At 44.1% G+C, this 19,642-nt stretch overlaps 1 protein-coding gene across 2 annotated transcripts in view; it reads left to right on the top strand.

Moving 5' to 3' along the window:
* LOC309519234 (uncharacterized protein) overlaps positions 1–19,642 on the top strand; it is an 80,332-nt gene that overhangs the window by 42,593 nt on the left and 18,097 nt on the right. For both annotated transcript variants that reach the window (XM_082200007.1, XM_082200008.1), the window contains 15 exons: positions 374–505; positions 1,170–1,319; positions 3,367–3,483; positions 4,424–4,597; positions 4,978–5,182; positions 5,571–5,737; positions 6,885–6,997; positions 7,954–8,035; positions 9,863–10,000; positions 10,152–10,314; positions 15,289–15,410; positions 16,160–16,306; positions 17,470–17,583; positions 18,234–18,362; positions 18,852–19,013. In XM_082200007.1, the coding sequence (XP_082056133.1) occupies positions 374–505; positions 1,170–1,319; positions 3,367–3,483; positions 4,424–4,597; positions 4,978–5,182; positions 5,571–5,737; positions 6,885–6,997; positions 7,954–8,035; positions 9,863–10,000; positions 10,152–10,314; positions 15,289–15,410; positions 16,160–16,306; positions 17,470–17,583; positions 18,234–18,362; positions 18,852–19,013 (2,115 nt within the window). The remainder of the gene's footprint in view (positions 1–373; positions 506–1,169; positions 1,320–3,366; positions 3,484–4,423; positions 4,598–4,977; positions 5,183–5,570; positions 5,738–6,884; positions 6,998–7,953; positions 8,036–9,862; positions 10,001–10,151; positions 10,315–15,288; positions 15,411–16,159; positions 16,307–17,469; positions 17,584–18,233; positions 18,363–18,851; positions 19,014–19,642) is intronic.

Genomic DNA, 19,642 nt, shown 5'->3' with positions numbered 1-19,642 from the left:
TATTTAGGTCTGTACATCGATGGGGAGTTTCAGGGTTTCGGACAGTGGGTTCTCCCAAGCCTACCTGGAGATGTCAAGGATTGGCAGTAGGGCCTTCTGAATGCAATGCAGATGCTCTTATCACTGAGCCATGGCTCTTCCCCCTCTTTAGAGAAGTGGAAGGCACAATCCAGCCAATGATGACACATTGCACAGTTCCACTTTGAATCGCTTACACATAAATTCCATGCCATTGGAGATTTAGGAGGAAGAGTAGTTGGCTTCCATCTTCTCATGCAGTAAAACTCCATGAACCAGCTTCAGGCCATGTTAAGACACTTTTATTAAACCCCCTTTTTTATGAAGCTAACTTGAATATTTTATTTCACGGCAGGATCTTGGAGTCCCGGTGAAAATAGATGGGTCAGGGCATATTTTAATCAACAAAACGTACCTGGATTCTCAAGTATTGTTTACTGCAGGTGAAAATAGTTTACATGGATTCCTCGTTTTAAAAGCAATGGCTGTAAGTAATCAAGTTGACATGTTAAGTGATTGTTTTTCTATTTGCTGTACCTCCCCAGACACTTACTAAGCTAAAAAGGTGCAAGGCAGGTGAGAAACGAACCAAAGAGTCAGTTACATTAGTCAAAATACAGCGTTATAAATGTGACACCAGAGTTGAAATCACAACTCAGTGATATTTTCAATTGTGAGTTTCACAATGGTTTTTTGCAGAGCGTTTTCGGAGCATTGTTGTTTTTTTAGCTGTGTAGATCTAGCCAAACCTTTGGTGGGGATAGATACGTGGCTCATTTGCTTATCTGTGCGACGGCTTGTAGTTTGTTGAACAAGCCATGGTTAAAACAAACTATGTCTTAGCATCATGTGCAAGTAAAGCCAATGGGGAGCTACAGATGGTTACAAAAGGGGCATCCGCAGTAGACTACACCCACCTGAAAGGAAGTGGGGGGAAGAAACCTGGAAGGGAGAGGGAAATGGCATGGGATATCTTTGGAAGGTGATATGGCTGGCAGGTTGGAACCTGGAATGGGAGCCCTCCATGCTGCAACATTTTACTGCAGGCCTCCTGTGTCTCTTCACTGTGGCCAGTCCCATGCCCAGGACAGCAGGCAAATGGGCCTTTCCCACACTCCTCACCTGATCTTCTTTGATACAATTTCTCACAGACCAGACAAGAGCTGCATGCGTTGCTGACCCATAATATCAAAAGCAGCCTCCGTTTGGGCATACCTGCCAGGACGGTAGTGGATTTAATTTCAGAAAAGAATGGCACCATTTGTAAGAGGTGGCTTCAGTTCAGCGTTGACGGCAAGCAGGTAACCGCACCTCCCTTTTAGTAGCGTATATCCAAATAATGTATACTATAATAATAATAATAATAATAATAATAATAATAATAATAATAATAATTTATATACTGCCCTTTATCCAAAGATCTCAGGGCGGCTGACAAGATAAAAATACAGGATAAAAGCACAAAATAAATAGTTAAAACAATAATAAAACAATAACACACACACACCCAGCACGTTTAAAAGGTATTAAGCAAAAGTGTGCCTTAAAATGCATCTATTAGTGAAAACAACATATAAAAACCATTACAATGGTCCCTTGGTTCTCAAAGTTAATCCATTCCAGAACTTCATTCCAAAACCAAAGGGTTCTCAAACCAAGGTGCGCTTTCCCGTAGAAAAAATAAAAAAATTCCTTCCAGTAGCACCTTAAAGACCAACTAAGTTAGTTCTTGGTATGAGCTTTCGTGTGCATGCACACTTCTTCAGATACACTGAAACAGAAGTTGCCAGATCCTTCTATATAGTGAGAAGGTGGGGAGGGGTATTACTCAGAAGGGTGGTGGGAATGGGAGATTGGCAGATAGCTGAGATGAGCCTGTTGACGACTCTTAACGACTGCAATAGGTCTTACAGGAAAAGGCAAGGGGTGAGAAGGTGAAAAATGGCTTAGTCATGTATAATGAGATAAGAATCCAATGTCTTTGTTCAGAGCAAGTCTCTCCATGGTTTTAAGTTTGGTAATGAGTTGCAATTCAGCAGCTTCTCTTTCCAGTCTATTTCTGAAATTCCTTTGTAGTAAAACAGCTACTTTGAGATCTTGTATAGAATGTCCTGGGAGAAGGATCTGGCAACTTCTGTTTCAGTGTATCTGAAGAAGTGTGCATGCACACGAAAGCTCATACCAAGAACTAACTTAGTTGGTCTTTAAGGTGCTACTGGAAGGAATTTTTTTTATTTTGACTATGGCAGACCAACACGGCTACCTATCTGTAACTTTCCCGTAGAAAGTAATGCAAAATGGATTAATCCGTTCCAGAGTTTTAAAAACAACCCCTAAAACAGCAACTTAACATGGATTTTGCTATCTAACAAGACCATTGACCCATAAAGTGAAAGCAATAAACAATGTACTGCAGCCACACAATCAATCAATAGCTGAACTGGGTTCCGCACAGTCACAAAAACAAAACAAAAAGAGCCACAAAAGTGCAAAATAAATAGCAAAAACAGACAGACCTCAGCGTAACACTCAAAACAGAAGTGTGGCATTCAAATCAGAAGCGTAACACTCAAAACGGAGGCTTTTTTTTAATGAAATACATAGATCTGGCCAACCACATGCTCAGGTCTTTCTCCTGCCTTATTGCAGGACTAGTTTTCATTTGGCAGTAAAACTAAGGAAACACTGCATATACTACTATGTGGGTTGCCTTTTAGGATTAGTAGTGCACATAGGGACGTGGGTGGTGCTGTGGGTTAAACCACAGAGCCTAGGACTTGCTGATCAGAAGGTCGGTGGTTCGAATCCCCACGACGGGGTGAGCTCCCGTTGTTCGGTCCCAGCTCCTGCCCACCTAGCAGTTCGAAAGCATGTCAAAGTGAGTGCAAGTAGATAAATAGGTACTGCTCTGGCAGGAAGGTAAACGGTGTTTCCGTGCGCTGCTCTGGTTCTCCAGAAGTGGCTTAGTCATGCTGGCCACATGACCCGGAAGCTGTACGCCGGCTCCCTCGGCCAATAAAGCAAGATGAGCGCCACAACCCCAGAGTCGGCCACGACTGGACCTAATGGTCAGGGGTCCCTTTACCTTTAGTACACATTTATTAGCACTTTTAATTATCAATCACATGTGAAAGTGGGTCCCATGTTGCAGCTTGGGCCTCAGGTCTGGACTAATTGAAGACCACTGGAATATGTTAACTGGTCTTTTGCCTCAAGCAGCAAAATGTCTGGGGTTGGCCCCATTTCTCTTCCAGCTGACTTCTAATTTCAGCAAAAGGGTTTGTTCAGGGCACACAACCCATATTACTAATGCGTTTCTCCTTCCCCCCTCTTTTTTAAAAAACCTAGATCGCAGAAGAACTGAGCTTTACACAGAAGGTGGACCACATCTCTCTTGACTACAGGCTCACACATAATCTAGAAACTTTGCAAGCACTGTGGATAGAAGACAGGATAGAGTTGCAGGTAGGGGTTTTGTTTGTTTGTGTATAGACATGCTTGTCCAGCAGCCTAACTTGGCTGCCTTGTACAAATCAGGTCACATCCTCACCATTCAAAGAATCATGGGAGGTGAAGTGGCTCTGTGAGGGGTAAACTAAAGCTCCCAGACTTCTTTGGGGAAGCCTATTGCTTTAAATGTGCAGTAAATGTCTGGTGTGGATGTGACCTGACATCCTTTAAATCCGCTAAAATTGCAAAGAAACCAACAAACCACAGTGTGTGGTGTGTGTGTGTGTGTGTGTGTGTGTGTGTGAGAGAGAGAGAGAGAGAGAGAGAGAGAGAGAGAGATGTAAAAAACCCCATCCTTTTCTTTTTTATAATATTTTTTATTTGGTTTTACAAATATAAAATTATAACAATTCAAATTACATATCCACATTTAGAGATTTCTCCAAATCTCTGAACTTCCCACTTTCTCTATTCATGGGTCCTATTGTACACCCTCTCAACTGCATATTATTTCATAATCCATATTTGTATTTCTCCATAATATTCACTGCATTACAAGTGTTATTAAAATCCTGGTAATGTTTTCATCTGCTTACAGTGGTCTCCTAGATAATTTATAAATTTTTCCCATTCACTGTTGAAGTTTTGGTCTTCTTGGTTCCTGTGCTTTCTAGTCAGTTTTGCCATTTCAGCATAGTCCCAACAGCTTGGTTTGCCATTCCTCTCTGGTAGATTCCATCTCTGGGCCAGTAACATCTGTGCAGCTGTTGTCGCATACATGGTCTTTTCTGGTCTTTTGGAATGTTGGTACCTACAATTTGTAATAGAAAAGCTTCTGGTTGTGTGTGTTTTTTACAAAAGTTATTTTAAACATCCCTCCCCCTAATTCATTATATATCAAATGGGAAATGAAAACTCCATCCTTTTCATAACACATATGCTTTTTTCCATACAGGCTGTGGCTGGGCTGGTGGATGCTAAGAACCTGAGAGTGAAGATTCAGTATGGTTCATGCTGGATAATTGTTAGAGGGCAAATACAAGCCGTTGAAAGGAGGATAAATTTAACAGGGAACTTTAATCACAAATGGTCGTGGTTGCTACGCTCATATATCCCAGAAAACATCCAGGTATGCATGGTCATTCTTGTCGTTCTTCATTTACCATATCTTTCTGTGTATAATGTTGGGTTTTGCTTAAAAAAAATCAGGCAAAAATTTGGGGTCATCTTATATGTGGATAATGAATGCAGTGGCGTCGCCTAGTGGGTGATTGTCGAAAAAAGTTCAACAACTCAAGAAATACTGAGTTCTTAATTTTGGGTTTCTAAAAAAACGGGCCATTTTATACAAGGAAAAATATGGTAAAATGGACTGATAAGTCCACAACTGCCTTATGAGTGCAGAGCTAAATTGAAAGATAATTTCACTAATCAGACACTTCCTTTTCTTTGCTGGAGCTGAACATTTCATGATTCTTGAGTTGCTTCTAAGGCACGTATCTCTCTTAGGTGATAATGTCCTCTGAAGTTAATACCACTCAAGAAAGGTGGATCCAGACCGTGAGTGGACAAACGCTTATTACCTATACCACTAACTCCATCCGTGTAAAGCAGCAACGCAACACCTTTTGCTGCAGTCTGCATAATGTTACGACGGTGATAACATCCAGATACCCCGCAGCAATCAATTTGACCTTCTTCCTACAGAAACTAGGTACAGTCAATGTTGCCCATGTCCTGCAGCCTTTCTCAGCCTTGGTTCCCCCGATGTTATTGAACTACAACTCCCATCATCCCCAGCCAGCAGGAGTGGTGGCGAGGGATGATGGGTGTTGTGGTCCAACAATACCGGGGGAACCAAGGCTTGGAGAAAGCTCCTGATCCTTTCCTTTGAGTTACCTGCGGTCACAGTGACACCAGGTGATTGGCAGGTACCCATTTCAAAGCAGCGTGCAGAAACGTGTGGAGCCAATGGGCCACACCCTGTTCTAAAAAAAAACCATCGGGCCCTAAAAATTCTCGAAAAAAAGAAGCACGTTGTGTAGCCTTAAGCCATACACTGGACAATGGTGGTGGACATTTTTCATTTTGTTGTATTTCAGAAAACAAAGCCAAAGCAGCATTTCAAGGGCTATTTAATAACGAAAGTGTGGCTGTCACTGTGGAGGTCCTCACCGGCTTTGAGCTGCGTGGCCCTTTGGAACTCACAGCAGAAGTAAAACATTCCTTAGGTTACCTGAGGCATCATGGTCTCCCTTTCAGCCTTAAGGTATTTTATATTTATTTAACAAAATTAATTTACTGCTCAGTTGTAAACAGAACCTCTAAGTGGTTTGCCAGAAATAAAGCAAACAATCCCCAGTAACGGAAAGTTCTTATTTTCTGATGTTTCATTGTGTTTTATATGTGCTGGGAAGCTGCCCAGAGTGGCTGGGGAATCACATGGGCAGGGTATAAATAATAGAATTATTGTTATTAATTAATTCATTCATTCATTCATTCATTTGTTGTTTTATTTTGGGGTTGTTTTTTTTAAAAAAGGGTTTCAGGAAAAAACTATCCTCCCAACCTAAGGTACTTATTCTCAAAGTAGTCAGTCAAACAGTATACTGTTGTTGTTTAGTCATTTAGTCATGTCCGACTCTTCATGACCCCATGGACCAGAGAATGCAAGACACTCCTGTCTTCTCCTTCATGGATCACTGCCTTGTCGTGGCGAAGGGGCTTGAATAACTCAGAAAAGCTATGAGCTATGCCGTGCAGGGCCACCCAAGACGGACAGGTCATAGTAGAGAGTTTTCACTAAACGTGACCCACCTGGAGCGGGAACCGGCAAGCCACTCCAGTATCTCTGCCAAGAAAACTCCACGGACAAAAACAACAAACAGTATACGCTAAACAGCAAAAAGAAGAAGAAGAACCTAACAACATTAAAATATTACAGCAGCAACATCAAATAAGGGTGTTTTCAGATGGGGCCTTGATATTGCCAGTGGGCCATTGGCAGCAGGGTTTGTTGGTTTGTTTGTTTGTTTGTTTGCTTAAAAAAAATCTGGATTAAATGGTGTCACATAAATTGGACATCGTGAGGAATACAGGAGTTCTGTGCATCCCAGAAAGTTGCAGACACATGCTTGATTTCTGTGATTATGGTGGGTCAAAGAAAGCTGGAATACTGAAATCACTGTGATGTCGGATTGAGATGCCCTTCCTCCGGGCCATCATAGGTTTGTGAGAGAGAGCACCATCAGCACAGGGTGTGCCACAGGATGTTGACCGGGCTGAATTTCTGAAACAGTCATCAGTGTGAAATGTTACGAGCATTAAAGAGTAACAAGACCTTGCAATGCTTCTGTTAGATTCCATGTGAACACATCCACATGTTGTCTTTTCTCTTCTCCTGCTTATTCCTTCAGCTGACGCTGCTCAATATCCTGTCTGAAAACAAGACAGAAGCATCCCTGAAGCTGGCTTGTGACCCAAATCTGAATCTCTTCTTTGTTTTCAGGGCTAGAAATAAGTTGCAAAGGTAAGAAGAGGTTGGCCTTGGCGTTTTACTCAGAGTAGGACCACTGAAATTAATGGACTTTGGTTGCTCCTGTGGGTCTATTTTGAGTTGGACTAACGTTGGCTATAATCCAATGAAGTCCATCATTCTTTGACTTCCCAAAATGGTGGGTTGCTGGCACTTACTGAGATAGAGAGGTTAGATGATGTCTGTTATTTATTAAGCATTCATTCGGATTAGTTTGTGGAGAGGTTAGACGATGTTGCATTGAGCAAGTGTTATCCCATACTTTCCAGAGTATTTTCCCGTACTTTCCTTATCACACAAGGATAAGGTGGGAGCAGCAGGTTTGTTGCACAAGAGCACCAAGCCAGCTGTATTTGCAAACCCTGAATTTGCTGGTTGAATCCCACCTGGTTGTGGTGACAGCCAAAAAGCACCTTCAGAGGGATAGCTAATCCCTTAACACAGAGCTTTCCAAACTTTTCGTGTTGGTGACACACATTTTAGAAAGACATCATTTTGCGCGACACAGTAATTCAGTTTTACTAGCAAACCAGAGGTTAAACCATGGGTAGGCACACTAAGGCCCAGGGGCCGCATCCAGCCCAATCGCCTTCTAAATCCAGCCTGCAGACGGTCCGGGAATCAACATGTTTTTACATGAGTGGAATGTGTCCTTTTATTTAAAATGCATCTCTGGGTTATTTGTGGGGCGTAGGAATTAGTTCATTTTTTTTTTCCAAATATAGTCCGGCCCACCACAAGGTCTGAGGGACAGTGGACCGGCCCCCTGCTGAAAAAGTTTGCTGACCCCTGGGTTAAACTAACCCTTTTACAGTCTAGGGAGGAGCGTGGGGAGCAATTCCACAACACACCTGCACACTGCAGCTGACACACTAAAGTGTCGCAACACACAGTTTGGAAAGCTCTGCCTTAGCACATCTGATAGAAGATTCTCTCTCTTTCTCCTCCAGTGAAGAATTGCATATCAGATGCCTCCAGAACCTGCCATTTCTCCTTCAGTATTTCCCCAGCACAGCTGAAGTTTCCTCAAAGGTAAATTGTTCCAGTTAAGTCTCGTCGGCCACAGATTTTGCTAACTGCATCTTACTGCAACTTACATTAGGAAAGGAATTGGGGGAGAGGAAACCTGCTGATATCACCACGCTGTTAATTCAAAAGAAGAAGAAGAAGAAGAGTTTGGATTTGATATCCCGCCTTTCACTCCCTTTTAAGGAGTCTCAAAGCGGCTAACATTCTCCTTTCCCTTCCTCCCCCACAACAAACACTCTGTGAGGTGAGTGAGGCTGAGAGACTTCAGAGAAGTGTGACTGGCCCAAGGTCACCCAGCAGCTGCATGTGGAGGAGCGGAGACGCGAACCCGGTTCCCCAGATTACGAGACTACCGCTCTTAACCGCTACACCACACTGGCTCTCAGTGTATGGTGTGAAAACTATGGTGTGATCACATTTGGAATGCTGTGTTGCCTCACCTCAATATTATAGAGTTGGACAAGGTTCAGAAACGGGCAGCCAAAATGACCAAGACGATTGAACTACTGCCCTGTGAAGAAAGGTTTCAGAATTTGCAACATTTTAGTTTAGAGAAAAGGCAACATGATAGAAGTTTATACAATTATGAATGGTATGGAGACAGGGGATAGGTTAAAAAAAAAAAATTCTCCCTCCCTCAAAACACTAGAACTTTTGGGCATCCAATGAAGCTAAATGTGTGAGGATTCAGGTCAGGCAAGAGAAAGTCCTTTGCATGACACAGGGTCCAAACTAAGGAACGCACTCTCAGAGAAGGCAGTGATAGCCTCCAGCTTGGATAAACGAGGATTAGAGAAGGCTGACATTAGCCATGATGAATATGTTCTGCTGCCACTGTCAGGGGCATTATGCCTCTGATTGCTGGTTGTGGGGAACTGCAGGTGGGCAGAGTGGTGCTGCTCTCAGGTAGAACTTGCAGGCTTCCCACAGGCATCTGGTCAGCAGCTTTGAGAAAAGGATGCTAGACTAGATGGGCCATTGGCTTGTCTTTAAGTTCTCAGAGTGATGGCCAGGGCCTGATCACATAACAGATGATGCTATCCTGTACCTGCTATAAAGAAAAATGAAAGAACGGATTGGGGAATCTCCTGGGGACCTGTGCATGGCAGCAAGGGGGGGGGGTGAAAGACTTTGTGTCAGGAAACTGACATCAGAGCAACAGGAGAAGGAGAGGCTCTCTAATTCTGCAGGGGAAGGTACCAGCAACAGGGGGAGACGCAGCTTGATAGAGGGGGAAGGAAATCAGCGTAACACCAAGGATCCAGGAGAGCAAATGGGGGAAGAGGGGGAAGGGCTCCGGGATTCTTCCTTGGAAGTCAGCGAGGAGAGCATTGGTCCTCCACTACCCACGCCCTCCCTGCGCAGAAGACTCCCGCGCAATGAGAGGCGGAGACGATTGGGTGTCAAACAGCTTTTATGCTGGAAAAGGTTTAAGAAACGCCCACAGTCAGATTCTGCGAGCGACTGAGGCAGCCACGCTGAGATGGGCTGTGCAGTCAGGACGGTTTAACCCAGGCAGCCAAGCTCCAAAAGGGGACAGTTTACGCACGGGTAACTCCAAACCACTACACTTTGGTTTTCCAAATTTCAGCAGTGCCCTGTTTGAGGCCAAAATTCAACAACCTCCCATTGGTCTCTTGCCTTCTGTTCTGCACTTGGACTATGCCATAATTGGAGGGCCCTGCCTTCAGTGCCGCCACCCCCAGCTCAGCACCCAGTGAAGGGGAACTGGTTGCACTGCCCTAAAATCGCCTCTGGTGAAGAAATACATTGAGGGGAGGGCAAAGTCTTTTGCTGTTGTTGTTCAACAATCCTCTTTAATTCCTTTAGATAAATTATTCTACCAAAGAAGCAGAAGGCAAAATTTCCATCCAGATGGAAAACAAGGATTTCCTTGTTTTGACAAAGTTAGCATTTACTGGGAGGAACCACACACAAGTCCTTGAATTGATGCACAGTGTACCCCAGGTTGGTGGGACCACTTTTTAACATGTGTTTTAATCCATGCAAACAAGGCAATGAGGGGGTGGCGAATAGCCGCTTTGAGGTTTCTGGGTGTACAATTCAGGAGTCTTGGCATAACAAAGGATGTTGCACCTCTCTCCTTTTTTTATTTCAGTTAGCAATCGTTCCAAGACGACTTGTTCTCACAACAGCTTACCAAAAAAGCAAGAGAACCCAAGCTTTGAGATGTGTTGCATTATGGGATGGCAAAGAAGCAAAACTCGCAGGCAGCTACACTGGGGTCTTCCCAAAGATATATGGAGGTCATGATGTGCAGGGTAGGTTTCTATAAAACTCTGGGGCAAGCAGTGATAGAAGGGAAATGGCCAAAGCTCAGTGGGAGAGGACTCGGTTTAAGCAGAGCTTCCAAGGTTCAGTCTCTGCCATCTCCTGTTAAAAGTATCCAGGTGGAAGGGTGGTTAAAATCATTGGGGTTAGATGAGACGGCAAAGTTGACATGTTTAATTACAGAAAAATCACTGTTGATATTTAGTAAAGATTAGAAACTCTTTATGGACTTTTTGCATGAAAAAGAAAAAGACCTTGTGATATCTGGGTTTGAGGACTGAAGAAAATATTGCTTTTTAGAAAGTTGGGTGTTACCTCAGAGTGGATGTTTTGAATCATTTTCTACCTATAGCTGACAGAAGAGGAATCAAAAGTTCTCTTTTTGCTTTTCTCTTTCCTTCCTTTTATCTTCTCCCCTTTTCAGTTTGTGTTTTTGTTTAGATTAGGTTTTTCATCCTTGATAATCTAAAAAGATATTGGGTATTTGAAATTAAACTTTGTATATACCGTGTGTGTGTGTGTGTGTGTGTGTGTGTGTGTATACTGTATATATATATGCTTTCGTAGATTTTCACGGGTACAGGAATGCAGGTTTTGGTGTCTTCGGGTGTCTTCCCGTGTAAGAGTCGGGGTGTCTGGGCGACGTTTCGACGAGGTCTCACTCGTCATCTTCAGGCTGGTGCTTTCGGCTTCTTGTTACTGGAACAGAGCAGAATCTGGTGTTAGAGTTCCTATAAATACTGTTGAGGGGTGTGGTGTATAGCCTCCAACGTTCTGGGCAGAGAGGAAGTTCCTAGATTAGTGTGCCTTTTCTTCTTTTGTTCCTTAATTACTTGAGGGATATCTTGAGTGATTTCATGAGTGATATTCTGAATACCACTGGGTGGGTCATTAAGTGTAGATTAGTTGCTAAAGCTTTCGTGTCTTGACCTCTTGAGCTTGTGAAGAGTTTTTCTGAGAAGATGGCTGTGCTGCATTTAGTTGTGCTCTGGCTTGGCTTCGTGTATAGGGGCGAGCTGTGGTTTTGTGCCTTGTGCCAGCCAGATCTGTGTAGGGATTGCAGGGGGGTGCAGCATCCGGAGGTGCCACTATAGTTTGGCTACTGGATGGAGTCTGTAATATGTCTGTGGAGAGGGTCTGGGTTTGGGTCTGGTGTGGTTGATTGGTGACGGCGTTCTGTGTGCCTCTGGTTCTGGTGTCGGTTTTTGTGGGGAGGGCTAATTTCCAGATGTCTGGCAGGCGGGACGTGTCGTCACGCTTGTTCATGTTGTGAGGGTGTTTCTCTATCTCGATGGCTTCCATGATTATTCTCTTGTGGTGATGTTCCATGTTAAAGAGCAATTTGGAATCTGCAAAATTAATTTCGTGTCCTGTTTCTTTCATGTGTTGGAAAAGAGAGGAAGTTTTTTCTTCTTTTTTGACGGCATTCTTGTGTTCTGCGATACGTGCATTTATTCGTCTGTTTGTTTGTCCAATGTACGTGGCTGGGCAGACTTTGCAGGGTATTTCATAGACCCCTTGGTTTTCCAGCTGGATTTTGTCTTTTGGGTTTCTGAGGATATTGGCTATTTTTTGGTTGGTGCAGAAGGCTGTTTTGATATTGTGTTTATGGAGGATTTTGCTAATTTTGTCTGTAGTGCCCTTGATATAAGGAAGGAGGGCCATGCCATTGTTTTCTTCTGTGTCTTGGTTTTTGGGGGGTGTTTCTTTTTGGATTAGCTTCGTAACCCTGTTTTTCTGGTATCCATTGGCGATTAACACATTTGAGAGATTCTGTAACTCAGTTGTCAAGTGGTCTTTGTCAGCCAGGCGTTTGGTTCTGGAGATGAGAGTCTTGGCTACGGAGTTTATTTGTGCAGGGTGGTGGTGTGATTGTGCATGTAAGTAGCGGTTGGTGTGTGTTTTTTTCCGGTAGATAGTGTGTCCTAGGGAGCCATCAGGTTTTTTGTAGATTAGGACGTCAAGAAAGGGGAGTTGGTTGTTGTCTTCTATTTCCATAGTGAATTGTATTTTGGGGTGTAGGCTGTTGAGATGTGTGAGGAAGCTATCTAGTTTTTCTTTCCCGTGTGGCCAAATTACAAAGGTGTCGTCAACATATCTGAGCCAAAGTTTGGGTTTGTGTTCTGACTTGTCTAAAGCATTGGTTTCAAAGTGTTCCATGTACAAATTTGCGATGACCGGTGAGAGGGGTGATCCCATAGGTGCTCCTTCTATCTGTTTGTATCTTTGTCCATTGTGGATGAAGTACGTGTTGGTTAGGCAGTGGTTGGTCAGGTCCAGGATGTGTTTGGGGGGGTTGTATTTGTTTTGAATGGCTGTCAAGGCTTCATTAATGGGCACTTGAGTGAAGAGAGATACAACATCGAAGCTCACAAGTAGGTCATCGGGATGTAGGTATTGCTTTTTTATTGTTTCTATGAACTGGAAGGAGTTAGTAACGTGTGAAGCGATGGATTCTGCATAGGGCTGAAGTTGCTTAGCGAGAAATTTAGCGAGATTTTGTAGAGGTGAGCCTTTGTAATTTGGCCACACGGGAAAGAAAAACTAGATAGCTTCCTCACACATCTCAACAGCCTACACCCCAAAATACAATTCACTATGGAAATAGAAGACAACAACCAACTCCCCTTTCTTGACGTCCTAATCTACAAAAAACCTGATGGCTCCCTAGGACACACTATCTACCGAAAAAAACACACACCAACCGCTACTTACATGCACAATCACACCACCACCCTGCACAAATAAACTCCGTAGCCAAGACTCTCATCTCCAGAACCAAACGCCTGGCTGACAAAGACCACTTGACAACTGAGTTACAGAATCTCTCAAATGTGTTAATCGCCAATGGATACCAGAAAAACAGGGTTACGAAGCTAATCCAAAAAGAAACACCCCCCAAAAACCAAGACACAGAAGAAAACAATGGCATGGCCCTCCTTCCTTATATCAAGGGCACTACAGACAAAATTAGCAAAATCCTCCATAAACACAATATCAAAACAGCCTTCTGCACCAACCAAAAAATAGCCAATATCCTCAGAAACCCAAAAGACAAAATCCAGCTGGAAAACCAAGGGGTCTATGAAATACCCTGCAAAGTCTGCCCAGCCACGTACATTGGACAAACAAACAGACGAATAAATGCACGTATCGCAGAACACAAGAATGCCGTCAAAAAAGAAGAAAAAACTTCCTCTCTTTTCCAACACATGAAAGAAACAGGACACGAAATTAATTTTGCAGATTCCAAATTGCTCTTTAACATGGAACATCACCACAAGAGAATAATCATGGAAGCCATCGAGATAGAGAAACACCCTCACAACATGAACAAGCGTGACGACACGTCCCGCCTGCCAGACATCTGGAAATTAGCCCTCCCCACAAAAACCGACACCAGAACCAGAGGCACACAGAACGCCGTCACCAATCAACCACACCAGACCCAAACCCAGACCCTCTCCACAGACATATTACAGACTCCATCCAGTAGCCAAACTATAGTGGCACCTCCGGATGCTGCACCCCCCTGCAATCCCTACACAGATCTGGCTGGCACAAGGCACAAAACCACAGCTCGCCCCTATACACGAAGCCAAGCCAGAGCACAACTAAATGCAGCACAGCCATCTTCTCAGAAAAACTCTTCACAAGCTCAAGAGGTCAAGACACGAAAGCTTTAGCAACTAATCTACACTTAATGACCCACCCAGTGGTATTCAGAATATCACTCATGAAATCACTCAAGATATCCCTCAAGTAATTAAGGAACAAAAGAAGAAAAGGCACACTAATCTAGGAACTTCCTCTCTGCCCAGAACGTTGGAGGCTATACACCACACCCCTCAACAGTATTTATAGGAACTCTAACACCAGATTCTGCTCTGTTCCAGTAACAAGAAGCCGAAAGCACCAGCCTGAAGATGACGAGTGAGACCTCGTCGAAACGTCGCCCAGACACCCCGACTCTTACACGGGAAGACACCCGAAGACACCAAAACCTGTATATATATATATATATATATATATATATATATATATATATATATATTCAGACTTTAATAAAAATCTATTATGGGGGGAGGGGAAGTATCCAGGTTGCAGGTGAAGAGAAAGAAAGATGGGAAAGTCAAGTGACTTGCTCTGTTCTAGGGCAGGGGGCCACAGCAGTGGTAGAGCATCTGCCTTGCACCCAAAAGGTCCCAGGTTCAATACCCGACATCTCCAGATACGTTCCTAATTGAAAGAAAAGCCCATGTTCAGAGAGACCTTTTCAAATCCAGCATCATTGGCCTCATTCAAAGGGTAGTAATAATAATAATATTAATAATAATAATAATAATAATAAATTTTATTTATATCCCACCCTCCTCTGCCAGAGCCGGGCTCACGGCGGCTAACACCAATAAAATCACAGTAAAAACATAATGGGGGGAAAGGGGGGGGGGAGAAAAGAAAAGAAAATAAACAATTTTAAAATACAGGTTAAAATGCAATTTAAAATGCAGCCTCATTTTAAAGTAGCTGATAAATCAAGACCACAAGGGGAGGGAAACATAAGAGTCAGACCGAATCCAAACCAAAGGCCAGGCAGAACAACTCTGTCTTGCAGGCCCTGCGGAAAGATGTCAAGTCCTGCAGGGCCCTAGTCTCTTGTAACAGAGTGTTCCACCACGTCGGGGCCAGTGCTAAAAAGGCCCTGGCCCTAGTTGAAACCATACTGTGGATGTTCAACTTTCCCATCATGTGTTTTCTGGACAGGTAAGAGTATGAAGATGATGTGGAAGTCATTCAAAGTTCTACCCCCAAATGAACTTAATTCACATTCAGTTCACCTGGCCATTATAGGAACTGCTTTAAGGTGCGGTTCGGAGATTTTTGAACTTCCTTAAATCCAACTGGTTTGTTCCAAGCACTGGGTGTCGTGTCTAATAGGAAATGTGGCTTGTTTTCCATTTCAGTGGAGATCTGCCATCCTCTCTCGGTCCCTTTTCCTCAGCGCTCCACGCTCCGCTTGCATGTGGAGCACTCTGGACGTAGCCACAGAGACAACGTCATCATTGGTTGGGACGCAAAGGAAAAGGTAACAGAAATGAGAGTCAGCTTTTCCCTTCATGCAGCGCTACACCCTTAGACCCTGCTCTGGAAAACTATTGCCTCCTCAGTTATGGCCACCAACACGCCAAGTTCAGACAACATGGAAACACAGAATGCAGGTTTTTCATCGAGAAGATCTCCCATGCTCATTCTCCAATATCACCAGTTAAAACAGGGTTGGGGAACATTTTCCAACCTGAGGGCCACCTAGCTGTCTAGACAACCTTCTGGGGGCCACATGCTGTTGGTGGGTGGGGCCAGAAGCAAAAATAGACAGAGCAAGGAATGTATAAATATTGCCCCTTGTACAATAGAGCAGCTTCTCCACAGATTCTTGCACCCCTCTCTCTTCTCCATCCAGCAGACAAGGGACATGATCATAGTTCCTTTGCACACATACCTGGCTCCTTCCCTTTGGTCGAGGGGCGGGGCAAGGCTTAGTATTATCCTGCTGTTTCCACGATATAGCTTTAAACAGCCTTTCTGGCCTCATAAGCCCTTCTCCTGTCTAAACCTCCCAAAACTTCAACAATACAAAATTTCTTATCTTTTCCATTTGTATGTAAATCTAGACATTTTGTGTTTTATGTTGCAAATCACCCTGTGAGGGTGGTATACTATTATTTTTAATAATATAACAAATAATAAACAATAAACAATATAATTAAATATAACAACAATAATAGGAGAGATTGCTCTTGCCACCACTTGCTTAACCTCTGTTTTTGATTACAGCAACAGGTCTCTGTATCTTCTTCTCTCAAGTTTGGAAAAGAGCGTGTCTATTACTACGCTGCTGTGGCTCACCCTTTTAACTTCACCATCAATCACATGGAGGTTAGATCTCTCACCGAAAGCAGAAGAGGTGCCTACAACCAGCAGGTAAATTGACCGGATGGATCACACAAAGCAATTAACGGTGCAATCCTATAGATAACTATCCAAAAATAAGTCCTGTTCTGGAAACTGGATATCAGAACTCAGCTGTCTGCACCTGATAATGTATGGAATTCCCCCCCCCCCCCGCCCAATTGAACTGGGTTGTGTAAAGCGGGGATGGGGAACATGTGGCCCTCTGAATCTTGCTGAATCACAACTCCCATAATTCCTGACTATCAGCCATGCTGGCTTGGATAGACAGGTTTCACAGGTTCCCATCCCTGTGACAAGGGCTGGCACATGCATTACACTTAACTTTAAACCATGGTTTCCATATCCTGGGCTTGTTTGGAAGCTGCTAACCATAGTTTCCCACGTAATGGAAAGGTATAGTTAGTTATGGCTTCCTGGCTTGTTTTCCCCACTTGTGCAAAGAGAAGTTACCATATTTTTTGCTCTATAAGACTCACTTTTTCTCTCCTAAAAAGTAAGGGGAAATGTGTGTGCGTCTTATGGAGCGAATGCAGGCTGCACAGCTATCCCAGAAGCCAGAACAGCAAGAGGGATCGCAGCTTTTGCTGTGCAGCAATCCCTCTTGTTGTTCTGGCTTCTGTGATTCAGAATATTTTTTTCTTGTTTTCCTCCTCCAAAAACTAGGTGTGTCTTATGGTCTGGTGCGCTATAGAGCGAAAAATACGGTATTTGCAAGGAAAAGAAGCTTGTTCATACCTGGGTATGATCATATGAACACAGCCTGTCTTTCTATCCTGCTGTTTTCCAGGAGATCAAAGTAGCTTACATCCATTTCTCTAAATCAGGGGTAGACAACGGACCTGCCCACGGATGGTCTGGGAATCAACGTGTTTTTACATGAGTAGAATGTGTCCTTTTATTTAAAATGTATCTCTGGGTTATTTGTGGAGCATAGGAATTCATTCATTCCCCCCCCCCCCAAAAAAAAATAGTCCAGCCCACCACATGGTCTGAGGGACGGTGGACCGACCCACGGCTGAAAAAGGTTGCTGGCCCCTGCTCTAAATGCTAATCACTTTGTCCCTTAAGGGCTCATAACCCTAGGGTGTGCTTTCCCCCCTTTCAAGTGAATATTACTCTTGCCATGCTGCTCTGTCTGAAACTTAGTTCAGCATTTCTTTTTCTGACTTTAGGTGTGGCTGGCTTGGGACGATGGGCAACCTGCCCACTTGAAATTTACATTCGGAGACAAGTCCCAGACCAACACCACTCTTTGGGATGCTTGTATCACAGCTTCCTCTAGCCAGGTACAAATGTTTTTATTGGCATTTTCAATTAATATTTTAGGTCGTCTGTAAGAAACCGCTTAGAGGTCCTTTGTTCTAGAAAGCAGTATGTGCATTTCTATTTTTATTTTTTGCTATATAAAAGACTGCATTGCATCATTGCAGCTATGTCACCCAAAGTGAACATAGAGTGTTAAGTTGTGGGTGAACATATCAGACGACACAGCGATTCTTCAAACAGCTCTTGTTTATTCACAGGCCAGAAGAGAACTGAACTGAAGGGCTCAGTCAGCCTGCTTATATAGAGCTCCAGTACAACGTTACTGTAACAACTTTCTAAAACTATCCAATCACTGAACGTCACTTTCGATCCCTTATTTGCATAACTATCTACAGTATCCCCCTGCTGACCTAGGGTGAGAACTTCAGTACATAACATAGAGCATTGGAAGCTGCCTTATACCTCAGTTCACCATTGGTTCATCTAACTCAATGTTGTCTGCACTGACTGGCAGCAGCTCTCCAGAGTTTCAGGGACGTATCTCTCAGTGCCACCTGCAGGGGCCGGGGATTGAACCTGGGATCTTCTGCAGGCAAACAGATGCCCTGCCCCTGAACCACACATCTTCTCCAAAGTAATAACCAATGTTTCTCATTCATAATTTCTGCAGCTTCAGAATGTTCTAAGCCTTGCAAGTCTCCAGGCCTGCGGGTCCCTCGAGCAGACGGCGGCCTTTTTGAGTCAGCACTTGGACCTGAAGTGGGATGGCAGAAAAATTGTGCAGAATCTGACATACGAGGTGGAATCTTCATTATTCTGTTGCATGAAACTGAGTACTGGTTTTGGGGGGACAGGAGGCGGGCAGGTGTGGAGGACTCACTGGTCCTGAATGGGGTAACTGTGCCCCTGAAGGACCAGGTGCACAGCCTGAGAATCATTTTGGACTCACAGCTGTCCATGGAGGTGCAGGTCAATTCTGTGTCCAGGGCAGCTGTGTGCCCGCTCCTTCTGGTACGCAGGCTGAGACCCTCCCTGCCATAGACTGTCTTGCCAGAGTAGTGCATGCTCTAGATATCTCCCTCTTGGATTACTGCAATGCGCTCTACGTGGGACTACCTTTGAAGGTGACTAGGAAACTACAATTACCCCAAAACAGTGACAGTCTGGGAGCACCCTTAGGAGCCATTATTAAACAACTTGTGAGTCGTACTCATCAGTGACTGCAGACATCAGAAATGCAGGCATGTTTTGAGCTCCTGTTCTATTTTCCCTTTTTTAAAAAATGCAGAAAAGCAAGTCATTGCACCTGGATAAAATTCAGGTGGAAGCCATTTTGGAAAACATCTTTTCGACTCCATGTTCCAGTCAGCATATCTTGGGGGAAATTGAAACCGACCACTCAGCTTGGCTTCGTCATTTTGCGAGCCTCAGAACCTGCGATATCCCAGAGGTAAGTGATGGGTTGCCATTGCTCTCAAATACAAACAGGGTAAGCCTACGCCTGCCTACTCAGAACGAAGCCCCACTGAAATGAACGGGGCTTCCTTCTGAACAAACATGCATAGGACTTCACTGACATGTTCATGCCTCTGCTTTGCAGAGAACAGCCCTCACTCAATCTGAAAGCATCCTATGTTATTAGAGGGGCAGTCAGGTCCGAGTCCTGCTTAAAAGATAAAGAATCCCAGAATCGTAGAGTTGGAAGGGACCCACGAGGGTCATCTAGACCAACCCTCCGCAGGGCAGGAATCTTTTGCACAGCACGGGGCTCAAACCCAGGACCTTGAGAATAAAAGCCTCATGCTCTACCAACTGAGCTATCTCCCTAAGAAGGGAGGGCAGGAGGGTCTTGAAGTTGCCCATCAAACATGCACACTGGGTCAGCAGCTGGCTGAGCAAGCAGTGACACACTGCACCAGATCTCTGTCTTCCCCACTTGTCAGGAAACTGACATCAGAGCAAAAGGAGAAGGAGAGGCTCTCCGACTCGAGCACCAGGGGGAGGTGCAGCTTGGTGGAGGGGGAAGGAAATCAGAGTAACACCCAGGATCCAGGAGAGCAAATGGAGAAGGAGGGGGAA

Source organism: Podarcis vaucheri, assembly GCF_965113315.1.
Source record: "Podarcis vaucheri genome assembly, chromosome: 14".
Classification (NCBI taxonomy): domain Eukaryota; kingdom Metazoa; phylum Chordata; class Lepidosauria; order Squamata; family Lacertidae; genus Podarcis; species Podarcis vaucheri.
Note: the sequence above shows the minus strand (reverse complement) of the source record. Positions and strands in the feature narration are given on the sequence as shown.